This window comes from Malurus melanocephalus, unplaced genomic scaffold (assembly GCF_030028575.1).
Source record: "Malurus melanocephalus ecotype Western Australia unplaced genomic scaffold, MMel_1.1 scaffold_108, whole genome shotgun sequence".
NCBI lineage: Eukaryota > Metazoa > Chordata > Aves > Passeriformes > Maluridae > Malurus > Malurus melanocephalus.
In genome coordinates, this window is record NW_026623340.1 from 443,762 (window position 1) to 461,986 (window position 18,225).

Genomic DNA, 18,225 nt, shown 5'->3' on the forward strand with positions numbered 1-18,225 from the left:
CATCCCTAATGTGGATTGACAGACAGGCTTCATTCCACTCACACAGAACCCRTCCAAATCCAAACAGAACCAACACAAGTCCCCAGAACACTTCTGAATCCTCTTTAGAAGTGCAGAGGGTCCCAATCCCAAAGCTTCCTCCGACCACAGGCAGATTCCACCCCAGCAGAAAGCTCCCACTCCAGACCTCCAAGCATTAAGGGGATGYCTGCTCCAGTGATTTGATTGGCACCTCTGTGTCTCTTAAACAGGTTTTTTTTGCCTCCTAATTCCTTTACAGGACTGTTAGCAAATTCCCATACCATCTGAGCCTGATCTAAGGAGTAAACAACAAAAATTAAATTAATATCATGCTCAGAAACATTTAGAAATTGTAGGCTAAGCAGCTGCCACTTATTCCTAGAAATTCAAAGTATTTTATTGAAGGAAGTTTTCCAATAACATATATCGATTTGGTCAGGTTTCTCCTTTTTTTTTTTTGCTTTTATTTTTAATCCAACCAACATATGTTATGTACTCTGTACTTGTAGACAGTTTCTTATTGCAGTGGTTCTGACTCCTGCAAACAGATGTTGAGGGAAACCAACTGCACACAACAYGGACAAAAGCTGTCTCAGACCAAAATCCTGTGTTAAGCAAGGTCTTGTRGGTAATGCAGTGTACTAAAAGCACTGATTATATATTTATATACAGAATTGATAGGTAGCTGAATTAATGTTTGCCTACATTTATTGAAATCATACTATTAAATAGGAAAATAAAACAAAACAACCAAATACTAAGAATTAGGTTAAAGAATGGCAAGTACCAAAGCTTCTAAAGTTCCAAAGTATTCACATAATTCACTTTGCCCAAAACCCAGATTCTAACTAATATCCTAATAGCAAGCTGAAATCACTTGACAGGYGATGAAGGGTTTGAAAAGGGATATTTTTAAACCACCCTTTGAAATAACAGAATGGCAAGTGATTCCCAGTCCCCAAACACAAAGTACTGAAGTATTATCCTGAGTCTGACAGACATGGCAGCAATTTGCTGTCATTTGTGTAATACCCACTCTTAGGGCTTAGCTTACACCAACACTTTCWCTAATAACAGAATTCAGTTCAATTTACTCTCTAAAATGACAAAGAAGTTAATTTTTTTACATTAAAAATCAACATTTCTCATCACCTGTACCCTTTGCCATTATGAGAATAATTAGATTTGTATGAAGTAGAATCAGTTCAGCACGTGACAACTGACATGAAACCCTTTGTATTTACTTTTTCTCTTGAATTTAATAACAGTGTTGCCTCAAATTAGCCAGTACAGGATTTAAGGCTTGGCTTAGCAAATATAATAAAAGGTATTTCTAACAAATATTGTTAGAATGCCCCTGTGGTTAATTTTGATGTATTTCTATCAGCTCAAGAACTCCTCTCTGGATAACCACAACAACAATCTTTTCTAACTTCAGGTATGGAAGTTTTGCTGCTTCTGAACCGGTATTCATCAAAAAATCTGCAATACATTACTTCTAATATGAAAAAGGAACTTTGCATTCCAGCAGCCATAAATAAGCTCATCTCCCCTCCCCATACAGAAACAACTTTCAAAATTTGACAGGAAAACCTATTTTCTTCCACACTCACTCTACAGAAAAGCGATTATACTCTGATACAAATATGTTATATAGACTGTCAAAGCAGTGAAAGAATTCTGCACTGAAGAAAAAAAAGAAAACCAAACCCATTCTGTAGGTATTTTCCAACTATTTATATTCTTAAAACAGGTAATAAAGAACATCAAAAAATATCACCATCTTTCCGAGTGGAAAGGGCAATTTTTCTATCCTAAACCCAAAGACACCACAGGATTAATTTATGATATAGACAAATAATACCAACCAGGGTTCACTTTTRTGCCAAAAATTAGATGGGGATTTCGTAAAGCACCAAATATTACAAAGCRTCATATCAGCCTTGTTTTTCAGTGGTGTTATTTGGCAGTCAGCTGGATCTAGAACAGCTGTTCTATTGTCTCTATTTCAATTCATTTTGAATTATCTCTGTTTTTCAATTCATGTACATTAAAAACAATATATTTAGCAATAGAACATTATTAAAGCAAAACCTATTTTGATTAGCACAAATTTGCATTATTTAAAACATTAATTTTGTGTATGCTTATGAACGCCTCCCAAGTATGGTAATAAAACTGAATATGAAAAAAGTCAGGGTTTTTTTTAATAAGATTCTACATGAAAAAAAAATTTAAAATACCACATAAAGCCTTAAAAGTGGCACCTGAGAGCATCTGGACAAAACACCTGCCAAGGTACATACCTGTAAATCTGTTGAATATTTTCAGCCTTGATTTCCTTGAGAATGTCACGGTAGATATGAGAATTATTTGGTTCTTGAGATGTCGGGGGAGAAGGGCATTTCTTGCGTGCATAATATCCTATCACAGTTCCAAAAATAAATAAAATCAAAGCAGTGCAAAACACTTTSAGTATCCGAAAAACGCTGCAGCGGTTGCTCTTTGGCGCCTGTCTGGTGTAGTGGGAGATGTAGTCAGGGTCTTCCTGCAGCCTCTGGAATCTTCCTTTTGGGGAAGAGGAAGGCTGGATGGGCTCCAGGTCGAGCTCAGGGCTCTGGGAGTTGCCCAGGTGGTGCTGGGCTGGGCCATCCAGTCGGAAATGATCAAAACCGGGCTCCTCCAGCTCCTTCTCCATGTCCCATTCCAGGTCCAGCGCCGTGGCCTGGAGCTCATCGTTGTCGAGGTATGGAGAGTGYCCCTGTGCCCTCTGGTCTGCGTTCACTTTGTGATAGGCCATCTTCTTATCTATTAAACAATTAAAAAAAAAACAAAAAAAACAACATAAATATTTGTTTCTATGTGCACACACACACACTATTTATTTATTCTTTGTACACCTGAGAGAATGAAACAGACAATAAAAACCAAAAATTGGGGTCTCATTATTTCACTCTCCCCATTTCCATTGTCCTGCTTTCCTTTGTAGGATCAGCAGGTCCCATGAACACCACCAGAAGAGAAAAAATATTCACGGCAATATATTGTAAGAATATGAATGAAGGAAATTTTAAAGTGCCAGTGGCAAACCACAGAAATAATCCAATTATTTTGTCAGACCTCGAGATAATATTAAAAAATTGAGCGAAGGCTCAGAGTTTCCAAAACAATTATTTGTTACCTAAAAGTAATTTTAAAGCTTAACAACTGTGTGCAACAATTTCATTTCACACTCCCTACAACATAATGTTGCTAAAATAAAGTTGAAAAGCTGGAAATAATATGAATTGCCCGATCTGATTCTAAACACAAGGAAATGATAAATTAAAAAAAAGAAACTTCAGGGTGACACTGTACTTATATATCAATAAAAGACTTCCATTTAGATGGAGCACTCTATTATTTATAGGTATTTTAAATGCATAGTTCCTGAATGACTGATGAATTTACTTAGAAATTGTCCCAGCTGTTTTGCTCCACTTATTTTTCCCATTTTAATGAATCAAAAGCACTGCCAGGTAAGTACTCGTAACAAAATCATTCTTTTAATAGCAAGGCAYAACTGTGGCACTTCTAGATATTTCTGTGCAAGTAGAAGCCCTCTAAAGGGAACTGTGACCTCCAGTACAAACACTCAAAGTCAATTTTCAACAAATCATTTCTGACAGACYGCAACAACAGGGTGCCTCTTCCCCCATACTTTGACAATAGCCATTCCAACACATAAGCATCTGTAATTTAGGGCATTTCTAACATCAAACTCACTTCTCAATTAGAATAAAATGAAGATAAAGATTTGAAAACTCTCATAGTGATGAACACTAGGCTGAAACCTACAACACTACATTATCACTCTGTTTTTTATGTTATAAGGCATTTTCACTCCCCAAGACTCACCTCCAAATAACATTACCACATAATAGAGGAGCCCACTGTAATGGCAAAGTGGAATTCAGCTTTTTGAAGCTCTCTGAAGAGAGCAAACCGCTTGCAAGCTCCCATATAATGAAACAGCCTATTGTCCCCTGAAAGGCTATCTGCCTCTATACAACACCAATTTACAGATCCTATTTTCCCCCTACAGCCATATAAATATCCCTCACCTATAACTGTCAGACAGCCTGGGAACAGCCAGGAGAGCCCTGAGTTCCCAGTCACCATCCCAGCCACTTTGCAAATCAATTCTCCACCTGCAGCCCGAACTCATGGGAGCAACAACGTTCAGAGTGAGCTGCACTAAAGCCTCTTAAATTAGCGTGAAAACCTGCACTGTTTATTTTAAAAARGGATTGCAGATTTAGTCTTTAAATTCCAGTGGAGCCAACAAATGGCTGTGAAGTCAAACAGCTGCAAAGCTGTGGTGGCTGATCTTTGTGACTCTGCCAGCTCAGTTCTCAGGTTTATGAAGGATTCTCTGAACTATGGCACCACCATCCCCACAGCTGAGCATCACCCCCAGATCTCTCAGGGGACCACTCTGCCTCAACATTCAGGTGGTTAAGGAAGATATTTAATCATGTCAGCTCCAGAAATGATGCTTGCTGCACTAAGCTTCCTGCCCAAGCGCCAAATGAACATCAAGCCATGTATTAATATTCTTTGGAAAATTGAGATAACTGATTTTCAAGCTATTTATCTGCCCTTTCACTCTATCTCCTCTTTTGTTAGTGGAAGGATTAATTTGCAAACCATCAGTGACAGAGATGGCTACTAGGTAATATCAACTGCCCAACTACCTCATTTGGCCAACTCTACTTCATATCGCTTTTTATTAGAAATTAAAGACAGGTGTTTTGTCCTTTAAAGCAAAGCAAATCATCACTGCATTTCATAAACACATATCCGGATCTAGAATTCCTGAGATCATTTAACAAACTGTTAAATAAGTCAAATAAGTAAACCCTTGGCAGATTACCACAGTGCTAGCCACAAACCAGAATTAAGGCAGTTTTTCAGATGCRGTTTCATGGCAAATATTAATCTTGCTGAGTTTATAAATGTCGATCATTGCCTAACTGTGGTTTAGTTTTCTCTGTATTTATGGCATTAAAAAAGTGTGTTATTGTTCAATGAAGGTTATTTATAAAGGTTATTTAAATCTACATATAAATGCATAATAAAAATTCATATGAAATTTCTTKCAATGGTTATTAATGCTGATGATTAGGAACCCCATTCTACAGCTTAGCTTCTCAGCAATTCAATTTTCATTCAAAACACCAAAACCAGTTACCTCGCTTCATAAAAAAAAAACCCAAACCCAACCAACAAACAAGCAAGCAGCTAAATGAACTAAAATAAAAAATCAATATTCAATTCAGGTTCATATTTGAGGCCAGTCTTTGGAGTGTGGGATCTTATTAGCAACGCATGTCCTTTAGTTAAAGAATGCAAAGAATACAAGAACAGCTGCAGTTGTTAACTTTACTTTTTCCACTGATATTTCTAAGCTTATTGTTTGAGTCTAAGGACATAGCACAACTTACCTTGAAGAATCTGAGATCAGAGCCTGCACTGCATTTAACCATTCAAAAAGTGATTTTAGAGAGGGTTCTCCTGGTTCTCAGGGCACAGATCATTTGTGCCATGCAATCTGTATCACCTATTTAGTATTTGGTATTTAGCTGGTTAAGGAAGTAGGCAYGACTTAAAGACTATGTATTAAATGTAGTTTTGGCTGGGAACTGGAAGGAGAAAGAAAACATTAAGAGTTCACAAAAATGTGAATTGAAAAAGAAAATAGAAATACAGAAAAAAATTCAAGACAAGAAAAAGCACTACAATACTCTAGCTCAGTCTTCTCTRTAACACAGACCATAAAATGAACATATTTTTGAGAGACATTTTTGAAAACTTCAGGAGATAGGAAACTCACCCCATCTGCCAGCAAGCTGTTTCAACATTTAATTGTTGTTAAATACATGTTTTATTATAAAGATAAAAGAGCAACTGCAAAATGCCAGAAGTCTGAATATGCACCAAGCGAGCTTTAAAGCCTCTCTATAGGGACAGCAAAGGGGATCATAAACTCTGGAATACTGGACAGAGCCAAGCTGATGACCAATAAAGCTGATGTACATTTCCATACTTCCAGTGATTTGTGGGGAGAATGTTTATAGAGAGGTTTCAAACCAAAGCTAAATATCCTTTCAATTTACTGTACACAAGAAATCAGGAGAGTCAGCTTTATCAGATCGTTATTGCCTTAACGAGCTCATTTCAAAACTCTCTGCCTGTGCTTTGACCTTAAAAGCAACACATTTACATCCTGCCTGATAGAAACATCTTCTTAGGGAACCACCAGAAACTTTTTTTTTTTTTGACAACTCTCCATGCTTCAATCCTTTACCAACAAAACTTTTGAAAACTCCAGAATATGGCCCTGCATCAGCACCGCTGCCACCCCCAATACCTCCAGAACAGAAAGATCAGYTTGCATGAACGTTTTACGAAACCAGCAAGGAAAAAGCACTGTGAATACACTGCTGTAAATTCTCTGGGACTGGTGCTGCAGTTGTTAATGCAGCTCATAAACAGCTGAGACAATGAGAAGGCTTTTACACAGCGGGAAGTGTGGCAAGTGTTAACAGGSTGCCCACAGTGAGTCCTTCTCAGGACACTCAGTGCCCAGTGCTGAAGAGGCAAACTTCACCCAGGRATTGTACTAAAACCATTGTGGCCTCTTTGTACAACCCACAAATCCGGGGCTGTTCACTCATCTCATTTTGAAGGCGTCTTCAATTTTAATTTTTGTCTCAGTATCTTCTGTACACAGTGCTTTTCCTTCAAGCCCCTGCAGTCTTTTYCTGCCTWKCAAAGCCCCCAGAGCAGATGTAAARTCMCCTCTTTAAAGGRMARTGGCTGTGCTTGCCAYGGAACTCAACACCCGCTGCACTCCRAGGCTTTAAAGGATGTATGAMAACAAATTAGKGCTTTGTTAAACGAGATGATGCCAAGTTTCAGGCCTAGACAAACTTCTTCAGAGTTATAAATCCCTGACAAAACTTGTTTGCAGAGGAGATTATGATGCCCTTGTCAACAGCAATGTTCCACTACCCTGTAATTCGAAAAAAATAATGKGATATTTCCATCACCACTGCCTTAATTTTGTGCAATAATGATTTCTCCCCTCACATTTGGGATGTGGGCTTGGCAAGCAGTTCAGTTACAGCAGGACAATTAAGTACCTTGTCACTCCACACAGCTACCAGATAAAAACAAACGACAAAACTCACCAGTTGTTCACATTTCACTGAAGATAAATGCAACCTGAAAGACTGAGCAGTGTTGTAGCAGGAGACAGAACAGAGAGATCAGACTGGGGAAAGAAGGTCGGTAAAACACAGCTAAATTCATTAATGAGTCCTTTTTGGCACAGATGAACGACAGAGAGTATTTAACTTTTTCATCATCTCTCATGGATTTTATTATATCAAGAAYACCCATGTGGACCAGGGTATCATTAATATCAACACAAAGAATGAACACGTGAGAAGAGCAGGGGCTGTGAGCACCTTGATTGATAAGACTTGTGCACGATGATGTCCAGCTGGAAAAAGAGTTAACCTAGGATAAAATGGCACCAGATGTGCACACGGATGTATTTCCCTGCTGGCTTTTCAGAACCTCTGATTTCCTGGGGCTTGGAGAAAGAATGCAGGGAACTYCTTCATGCCCAGCAGACAACTACCATGTACCAACAGAGCAGCCTCAGCTGCTCTCTAACATGCTGGGCATGCATTACTAACACAGATCCTTCTCATCCTCACACACGTTCCGTTTGTAAAGACCTATTTGCCTGAAACAAAACTCAGAAATATTTACTGACCTGAYAGGAGCTAACAGCATCTGTGATATATGCAGGGTGTACCTGGGAGGTTTATTAAAGCTGCAGCATAATCAGATCAGTRTAAATGGCTCTGTTACAGAGTCTGTGCATCCCCTGTGGGATGAGATGTGCTGTGCTGCTGCCTTTGCTTGGCTTCCAGGACAGCTTCTCCCTCCCATCAGGGTGGGTACAGCTCCATTTTCTTACTGCTCACTCTTTTTGTTCATTTGCAAACATCAGGACAAGGATGCCAAGCAAGGAGAAACCACACACACACACAGACACACTCCAGTTTCTCAGTTCATGAATTAATCACTCATTTTCCACTGGAATCAACACTCAGACCCCGCTGTTCTCCTTGGGAAGGACACTGGATAGCACTGCAGTGTTTCCAGAAGCAAAGGGGGAGATAGGGAATCAGGACTCACAGGGCCAGTTGGGATGTGTTGTGTGTGTGTTTACTCACTGTCCTTAAATGGGGTGCAATGGGAAGAAATTGTGCCCCACATCTCTGTTCATCTGCTCCAGCCCYCAGCCCACACTGAAATCCTCCTGCCCCAACCACCTCCCCACCTTTACCTTCCCAAAACTCTTCCGAGCTCCTGTCCATCCCACCCAAAGCTGTTCTCCCAAAACCTCAATCTTTCTTTCCCCCATGTCTCCTCACACTATCTGTATGCTAACCTAATATCCATTTTGCCTGCATAGATGTGGTTTTCCAACTCCAAGTTTTCATCAATAATATATTTTGTGTTACGTTCCCTCAGACATTATAACTGCCTCTGAAAGAAATAAAATACAAAGCTTTATCAGGACAAACACTATTTTTGGGGCATTTGCATTTAAGTTTATAGTTGAATTTGATGTGAAATAAAATCATTGTAAATGATATTTAATGTGAAAATGCTGACAGCAATAGCTGTACTAACAGGCCATAGAAGTTCTTAAGAAAGTTAATTTTACATGACTCATTTCTGCTTCGGAAATTTTTACATTGCCAATCTTTGGCTTGGGCACATTTCACTTTGATATTTTTCAAACTCTTTTTTCTCTTTAATTACAGTCAATCCTATTTAAGTTATTATAAAAGAATTTAGTTATTCTAACTTTGAAAATCTGGAAACTGTACACTTGCAAGCTACTACACTGTAATGAAGTGTGCTAGTGGGAGCGTGCTATACTTCAAAAAATGCAAACCAATATTGCAAAATACTGTGTGATCTCCACCCATACCTCGGGAAGAACAAAAAAAACCACATTCCAGAAAAAAAAAAACCAAAAAAACCCCAAAACAACAAACCCCAAAAAACCCCCAAAAAACAAACAAACCAACACCACAACCAACCAACCAACTAACAACAAAAACAAAAAGAAAACCAAAAGTGAAAGGTCTCTTTTATAGATGAGCTACAAACAGGAAAAACAGGAATCTGGCTTCATCACAGGCATCAACKCCATTCCTGATTTTTAACAACCACTGACAAGATCTTTGCAATGAAAATATTAAYRCATTCTGTTTGGGGGWAAAAAGCCCAGCCAAASCAAACCAAAAAACCACAACCTACAAATAAATTATCCTGGAGTATTTGGGACACAATTTTATCCAAAACTGGTCCAACCTCCCAGCCCCAGCAGGGTCATCCCAGAGCACACAGCACAGGATTGCATCCAGACWTTTCCRGGRTATCTCCAGTGAAGGAGACTCTGTTTCTGGGCAATCTGTGCCAGTGCTCAAGTTTTCAAAGTTCAGGAACAATTGCTCAAACTTCYGATTAAAGAAGACAAATCTTCCTATTAGCAATATTTCACATGGAAATCAGAGATACACAGGAAATATGAARCCCTAATGTCTCATGTCAAGAGTAATTTTTTTGGTAAAACCAGACTTTAAATAATATATTCAAAATAGTGATATATACACACGAAAATGTTCCTGTGCTATTCTAACTTGCTGTAGAAAAATAGGTCAGTACTTCCAAAAAAAAAAGAAAAAAAAATTAAATGCTTACTTCAAGAGAACATTTTCTAGTTTTTTTTTTCTTATTTCTTGCTCAGTGGGGTTTTACTGAGTTTTATCAAGTTCAACAATGACAGAGAGCCCTTAAAAATAATATATTACAGAGCTGAAGATGGCAACATTTACAATTTAGCTTTATTGGAATTTTACTGTATTTTGACAGATGACAGCTTTAATGATTCTGTGCATGGTTTATGGCAGAAAACAGTAAGGCAGCAACATAATTTYCTGCTCTTTCCAACGATCTGTATCCAAAGAAATTCAGAAAACAAGCAAGCGTACTTCAYAATCACGCCAAATTTATTTTCTGGGTGAACTCTCAAATGTTAAAGCTCAAGTACACAGARTGATGTTGCCATGGCAGCGCCGCTGCAGCCCAAGATGAGCTCGGGTTTACGGAATCGCGATTCTGCGCCCCGCACACCTTCCAGAGCGCACTCCTGTCACGAGGAAATGGAGCTGTTCAGTGGTACCAGCCTCCAACCCGCTCTTGGCAAGGCCTGGGCTGTGACAACCTGGCATATGATCTACAGAATAACACAATCGTGGCATTGTTTGGATTGGGAAAGGCTTTTGGGGTCACCCAGTCCAGCCACCCCAAGGCTGTGCCACATCCACGTGTCTTTTAAATACCTCTGGGGGTGGTGACTCTGTCACTTTCTCTGGGCAGCTGTGCCAGGGCCTGACAGTCCTTTTACTGAAGAAAATTTCCCTTATATCTTAACCAAACCTTCTGCGGTGCATCTTGAAGCCAATTCTTGTCTCACCTCCTATTCCTGCCCCCACCGGCCTAAACYTCCTTTCAGGTTATCTTTTCCCAAGATAAGGTCTCCGCTGAGCCTCCTTTTCTCTAAACACCACCTCCCTCAGTTCTTCCTAAGACTTGCTTACTCTTGCTTGTAGGACCTAAATGAGAAACCCTTCACTTGCCCCAAGATGTAATATCAGAAGATTTAGTGTTGCTATAGCTATAGGGAGAGTGGAGCAGTAACACGTTTGGTGTCCTTTGACCTTTTTTTTTTTTTTCCTAAATCTCCACTGAAATAAGCTGTCAAGTTTGAGAAATGTCAGAGTTTGGTCATTTGAGTCTGCCTGGAGGTGTAATTTTGCATGGTGCACGATTCCTGTGAATTTATCAGAACATGTTTTTTCACACATAGTCAACACGGTGTGACATTCAGCATCCTGAAACCGCCAATGTCTACACACTGAGATGAGTTTATGACTTCTCTTAAAAAGAAAATCCAAAATGTGTTAGTTCAGGTCAACAAAGGAATCCTCAGTGGATTCTTGAGGATAAAAGTTAAAGGAAGCACCCCTTCTTTCTGCTGTTTCCTCTGCATATTTATCAGCTGGCAGTTCTGCCACAGGTTTAAGATCTGTGATCTTAAATCTACGTACAAAGCTTCACATATTATTAATGTCTGTGCTTTCAGGAGCTCTCCAGTAGCATTTTACCCTTTCACTTAAGCCCTTCTGCAACCAAGTCACAGAAGCAGCTAGATCTGATGCTGTTTTAAGCCAAGTATTACCCAGCTATGAGCACATCCTTGGGAAAAGAGGCACAGCTGCTCAGCCTATGGTTTTATCCTCACCCTCTCTTTGATGGTCTCCCAGTCATTATTTAGGGAAACCTCTCAGCCTTGCTGAGGTCTATGATGATGAGGGAATTGCAAGAAATGAACTGGASAAGTTTGTTATCCTAAAGACTACCTCAATTCTCAATTGAGCCGGATTTGGCCATTTTTGACACACACAAGCTGACAGTCAAACTTTCATCTAAGCAGAATTTATCAGACTGCCAGTAGACTGAACTTACTCATATTGTTACTCTGTACACACTTCTTAAAGAATAATTTCTTAAAAAGCAACCATAACACTTCCTSACYACCAACAGAGCAGCCTCAGAGAAGWGCACAATACACACCTTATGATCTGAAATAAACAGATCAGCTACTGTAAAGCAAAAACTTCTCATAAACCTCCTTTTAGACTTGGCCTGGGCTGTGCACAGCTATTACAGTTTAAATTGTTTATGCTGTAGAACTTTTTGATTTAGAGACATTAGCAGTTGAAGATAAGCAAAGTGTGCATTATGACAARAACAAAGAGGATCTATTCAAGAAACATAGAGCTTACTACACTGAGTTAAAGGAGGCTATAAACCATAGAGCTGATGCTTAGAGGTATTGCAGCAATTCCCTTCCAAAGTGGGAATGGGCATGAACAGAAGGGCTGATGGTTTCTGCTAATTCAGCTCTCTGATGGTCCTGTGGGATGCTGGGTACCCATGGTCAGGCACACACCCTGTACAAGACAGCCAACGACTTTTGGGAAATTTCACCAGAGTAATGGTAATCGGAAAATGGCAATCTGTTCACACCAAAAAAAAAAGTTAAATAACAAATGCCACAGTACAGCAGCTGTGGATGACCAGTAACTGAGCACCTTTTGCATACTGTCTCAATATGAACGATTGCTTCCTCTCCAATTTTCTTTAAAAAGCAACATTAATCCAAAATGGGAGAAGACTAAACCAGGCCCTGCTTTCAGCTATGAACCAGAACATATCCATATTCACATTACAGTAGAACCTATTACAAGCTCTTAAAGAGATGGGATGATACATCCATTACAATACTGGAATTAATTGTGGAGAGTTACACTGGAAAGTTGATAATGCACAGAATTGTGAAAATGTTGGCTGGCAGGGACCTCCCAGGGTCACCTGCTCCACCCTYCCACATGAAGCAGGACTGCTGCCAAGAATAGATCAAGTCATCTCATCCTTAAGCTGAACTCATCAAGCATTCAATCAGAGCTGAAGGGTTCAATATGAACACAAATGTATGCCATTGCACTAATTCTTTTTCCTCTGCTGCCAATACATCTGTTTCTTAGTAAAAATAACATCAGTATGCAAAAAATAAAAACTCTCAGACCTATAATATAACTGGCTGTTAAAATTCATACAGGCATTTTAGCTTAAAAAAAAATATAATACAGAAAAAAGACAGAATTGGAAAAAAGAAATGAAACTCTTAACACACAGACATTGCAGCCATGGCATGAAAAATTCATTTCCATTAATGAGACATGGTAGTCCCCAGGCCAGAGCCCTTTGTATGTGAACCATGTTAATCAGATTGTATGAGCATTTGCTGGAAACTCCTGGGACAGCAAGCAACTCGAACTATAGAGCAAGCACAGCAGATTAGCAGTTTGCTAAAAACTGCTTGACTTGTAACCCTTGAAGCACAGRAATGATGCAGCTTTCCCAAATCACTGAGAGCTGATTTGTTGCAGCCTTTGACGGAATTTCCATGTCACCAAAATGTGGACCAAACATCCTTCTGGCGAACACCTTCAGTTAAGGAGGCACAGAATAAACACACAAATAGGGTTTGTGTCAGCCCAGCCTTGGTCACATGCACTTTGTGAATCTCCTACATCTCCAAAAAACCCTTCAGTTCCTGCAGCTGGGCTGGAGCAGGATGGAAACACAAGAATTCCCACCAGGACTCACTGCAAGAACTCTGCAGGTTTGGATGTGGARTACAGGTGGATTTATGGCAAGACCTAACAAGGCAGCACAATCTGTCTTGACCAAGCAGACTTATCCTTGTGAAGAAATCCTATAACATGAACCCTTCAGCCTGAAGGAGGAAAAAAATCTGGATTTAGGCTTTCCTTCCACATTTAATTGCTCCCTCACTTGGGCTGTATCTGCTTCATCTTCCCAGTGACACAAACAAATGGAAACCGGGACAACTTCATTTTAAAAACATTTGAGAGTTTCATGGAAATTTCAGAGTTATAAAGCTTTTTATTGATTTTATTCCCGACTTAATTTTAATCTCAATCACCAGGTCTCATTGTCTGAGCAAAGCCAGGAGCCACTAAGAATCCAGTGTTCTCAAAAAGTCACCCTCCAAATGAAGGGAATCAATAAGCTAACTTCCAAAGAACATAACCTGGCAATATTCATGAAAATATTATCCATAACTGACTCTGAAAAGGACTCCCAAGAAACATGTTATTAGTGACTCTGAATAATACAAACTGTATAMAATACTACATGAGTATTTTCAACTTTATATGGATAATTTTGATCAAAGTATGAACTGCAGTCCAATTGCCTGCCTTTTTTTTTTCTACCTACAATACTTAAAGGTCTCCTTGAGGGAAGAAGGGAAGACTTCATAAAATAAACAAATGTATAACCAACCACCATTGATATGCTGCTTCTCTCTCTCTGCAGGCCCCTGGGAAATTATCTAGATCATTATGGTGACTCTCAGTATGGCCCTGGTCTCTCCTGCCTTATTTCCCTTTTGAAACATAAATTTTCAAAATAAATAAATAYAGAAATAGGGATACAGGTCCTGAACTCCGCAAGGACCTGTATTTTCTTCAACTTCAGGAAATGAAAAATAATTTTTCACAGTTTCCCCAGAAACGTCATTCAAAACTGTACATGCTCTGCTTTATCTTCCATGTTAATTATTTCTCTTAGAAATAAACMTTTCCTCACTAAAAATGTGCATTTTTATTCATTTCAGGGTTTTAGWGGGAATATTTCCCTCACAAAACAAYTTAATCAGCTTTATTTATACATGACCTAATTTCAAGCTCAGGAAAAAAAAGAGAAGTCAGAGGATGCCCATGAGGAAGAGGATCAGGCCATGAAAATTAAAAAAAACAGCAGCACTTCCTTCATTCCTACTACTTTTTAACAAGGAACTGTCTTCCACTGAGCTTCATAGTATAATGTTTTTTATGATTTACAGCAAGGAAAGAGGAAAATCAGTCTCTAGTGAAAATCACCCAAGCTCATGAAAAATTAAGAGTGGCTAAATTTATAATTAAAATGAATCAAGAATCAACATGAGAAAACAGTTTGTACATTAACAGAAATTCAAGACTGAAAATCTGAATGATTTTATTTTTTCCCCAATAGCAAAAACACAGAATTCCCTGCATTTTAGATGCAGGACATACCTGTAATTTCTTTATGTATTAAGGGTATTTAGAAACACAGTGAACTATATTAAGCATGTCTCATAGCTTTTGTAATTTATTTATGAACAGGGGCATTATTAAAAATAAATGATCTTCAATAGCACTTAAAAGTAAAGCTGTTTTGAGACCAAATGTTAGGCAAATAGTATGAAAATGTAAAACTCAGAAGTCACAAAGCACTGCTCTATCACAAAATATTTATACTGCCAAAATACAGCCTRAAACAACCAGCTTTGTTATAACACAAGCAAAATCATTACAACTGCATAAGATCTCATGGGCTATTCTGATTAATTAATTACTCAATCTCTTCGAAAAACTATCAAGTTATGGTTCTGCTTCACCCAGATCCAAAGGCTTCAGCTGCCCGGATCATTACAAAGGGCATGGTTTAAATATGAGCAGAAGTACTGAGTACTATTACCCATTTTCATACTTTTTTCACAAAATTCCAATAAAACCATTACAGAGTCATGCCCAATGCCTACCACATGTAATGTAATGTGAAGRCAGTAACCCCAAAGTGACCATTGGGCCACACCTGTATGAACTAACCTGTAAATGTTTCATAAATCTGTTTGGACCTATAATCCATTTCCATTTTCCCCTTACTTTTARATCCTGGAAACAATTAAGCCTTCAGTTAAACCAATTAAATATTGTGTGCTGTTACAAAACCAAACTCTGCTAAACTTAGTCCAAAATAATTGCAGAGAACACAATTATCTACCACAGCTACCATCTGGAACATGAAAGCAACCATTTTAATTATTGCCATTGTAACTTGAGACCAACAAAGACCACTTTTTGGGCTACATATGGAGTTTGTTTTTATGGATTAATGTCAAAACAGGTGGATGGCACATATAAAAAGGCAGTTGGCTAAATGCCCACAAACTTTGCTACCTAGTGCAGACTACTACAAAGAACTGGAGAACTGAATTTTATATCCAAGCTGGTTGTTAAGCTGCTGGGTGATTTCAAAAACAAAATCAGCACTGTTCTAAAGCACTTTTATGTATCATTGAAGTAGCTACCACTGAAGTAAARAGATGACTGCCTCATTAGAAATGCAGATTATCAAAAACTAGTAATTTTACTGACTGTAYTGGGAATTTTGTTTATGGGGAAAGGAGAATACTTTACTCTGGGCACTTTTATTTGAGTAGGTACCTATGAGTATGCACCTCTAGCATAAGCCATCAMAGTTAAAAGGGATTTATCCAGCAGAGCAATCTCGCAGAAAAGAGCAAAGGAGGACTGCAATCAAATTAATGAGAACCAGAAAAATAAATATATAGGGAATGAAATGTAGAAAGGGTATTAGGAGTTTTTGAGTAGAGCACTGCAAAAAGCTATCTAAATACCTTTGAAGATAGTTTGAATCTGGTTTACCAAGGTCAAAATGACTGCAAAATGAGTAAGAAATTGGAAAACTAACATAACATCGCAGTAAGCAATATCTTCTCAGAGCCCTATCACAACTTGTACTTCACACAACTGAATAAAACCTGAGTGGACTCTCATCTAATGAGCACAATAGACGTGACTCACAAACTGGAAATCTTAATATTATTAATGAATGCAACAGTTGATGGAATTCCCAGCCTACAAGTGTTTCAGAGGCTCATCACTTTTCATCCTGACACAATGAACTCCTCCTGTGAGCTGCAGAGGCTCCTTAGCTCTCATCACTATTAAAGGAAATTAGTTTGGTCAGTTCTGCCAAWCTGTACTCTGAATCCAGCAGAACTGAGTCTGCAGTGGCTTTCCATCACACAACACACCCTGAATTATGAGCTAATAATCATGGCTGTATTCTGCTCTGYTTCTTTGTTTGTTTAAACTCCTAAGTTGATATCACCAGGATGTCCCATTGTTTATTTTCACTATTTTAATAAACGATAAAGACCAAYACTGGACTGAGATGAGATCAAAGGYAGTTTGTGGGCCAGGAGCTCTGCACTCTAAGGCAGAAGCAGCACAACCCACCCAACTGCAGGGCTGGAGCTTCCTGGTAGGGCTGGATGGTGCCAGAGCAACACCAAACAAACCATAACTCACCATCACACCTGGATCCAAGGGGTGTCTCCAAAGATGTCCACTGATAACCACTGAAAACACAGTCAAAATGCCTGCTGGGGCTGGGGAGAATGCTCTTTTACTAAAGGATTAGAGCCAAATCTTATTGTCCTTCTTCCAGGCACATTCCACATCTGCAGATTTCTTCTCTAAATTAAAATTATCCATCACTTTTGCTGAACAATACACTCCAACCTTAACCCTCCGAACATTCCAATTGTTTTCAATTAAATACTGTTAAGGGTTGAAGATAAACACATACCTGAAGGTTTAAATATTGAGATCTAAATCTTTTTGCCAGGCCTACTATGAGCTCCAGATCTAGTTCTTCCTTTCTAAGATTTACCTGCAACACACTGCAGAATGCAAGGATTGAGTTAAATCTTTTTAAAGATAACAAGTATTGAGCTGAATGAGGGAAAAAAAATCATGTATGACCCTACCAAGAACATCCTAATTGTAATGTTTATCCACAGAAATGATCTGGAGTAGGCCTTCATCCCAGAAGGAGCATTTTTCTATTGAAAATATAAATATCTTTACCATGTTCTGAAACTAAATAATTAGATTTAGAGAAAATATGCTTAATTATACCCAGAACAATCAAAACTGACTGCTTGGAGGGCGTGAGTCCCTCAGTCCATCTGCTGAGTACTTTCACTGCTTTTTTGGCATTTCCTTGAAGTCATGAACACACACACACAGAGGTTAGAAACATTTCAAAACCTTGCAAGCAGATGGTGATACAGCAGGTAATAATTTAATTACCCAACTCCTAGAACATGTTTCCAAAAACAAAACCARCCAAAAAACAACCAAACAKGAAGAGGGAGGGAATTAACMATGTCCAGTCTGATCTTTTAATTGCACTGCAAAAGCTTTTGTTGAATTGGAACTGATTTTCCTCCCATCTACTCTGCAGTTGGAAAGAGTAATAAACAAGAAGTTCTACACCGTGTTTTATTCCTAACACAAGATTTAAGATAGAAAAAATAAAAATTAGCAAAATAAGCTACAAATAGTCCTAGACAAGAAAATATTAGCAACATTGAGAAAGGAAAGTTATCTTTAGTTTTGCAGGTACAAAAAGGTTAGAAAGATATTCACACATCTGCTCTTGCTTCTACACAGAACTCTAATACTTCTGAAGTGTGAAAGCAATAAAGAAATGCTGGTCTTAATTAATTCTTCACTTCTTGCAGAATCCCATGGAAGTGAAACAGCATGATACAGAGAAGATAGCAGAGTTAACCCA

At 38.6% G+C, this 18,225-nt stretch overlaps 1 protein-coding gene across 7 annotated transcripts in view; it reads right to left on the reverse strand.

Annotated features, from left to right (window-relative positions):
- Nucleotides 1-18,225, reverse strand: part of NAALADL2 (N-acetylated alpha-linked acidic dipeptidase like 2) — a 365,473-nt gene that overhangs the window by 186,936 nt on the left and 160,312 nt on the right. For all 7 annotated transcript variants that reach the window (XM_057369378.1, XM_057369377.1, XM_057369376.1 and 4 more), the window contains one exon: nt 2,328-2,829. In XM_057369378.1, the coding sequence (XP_057225361.1) occupies nt 2,328-2,821 (494 nt within the window). In that variant the 5' untranslated portion in view covers nt 2,822-2,829. The remainder of the gene's footprint in view (nt 1-2,327; nt 2,830-18,225) is intronic.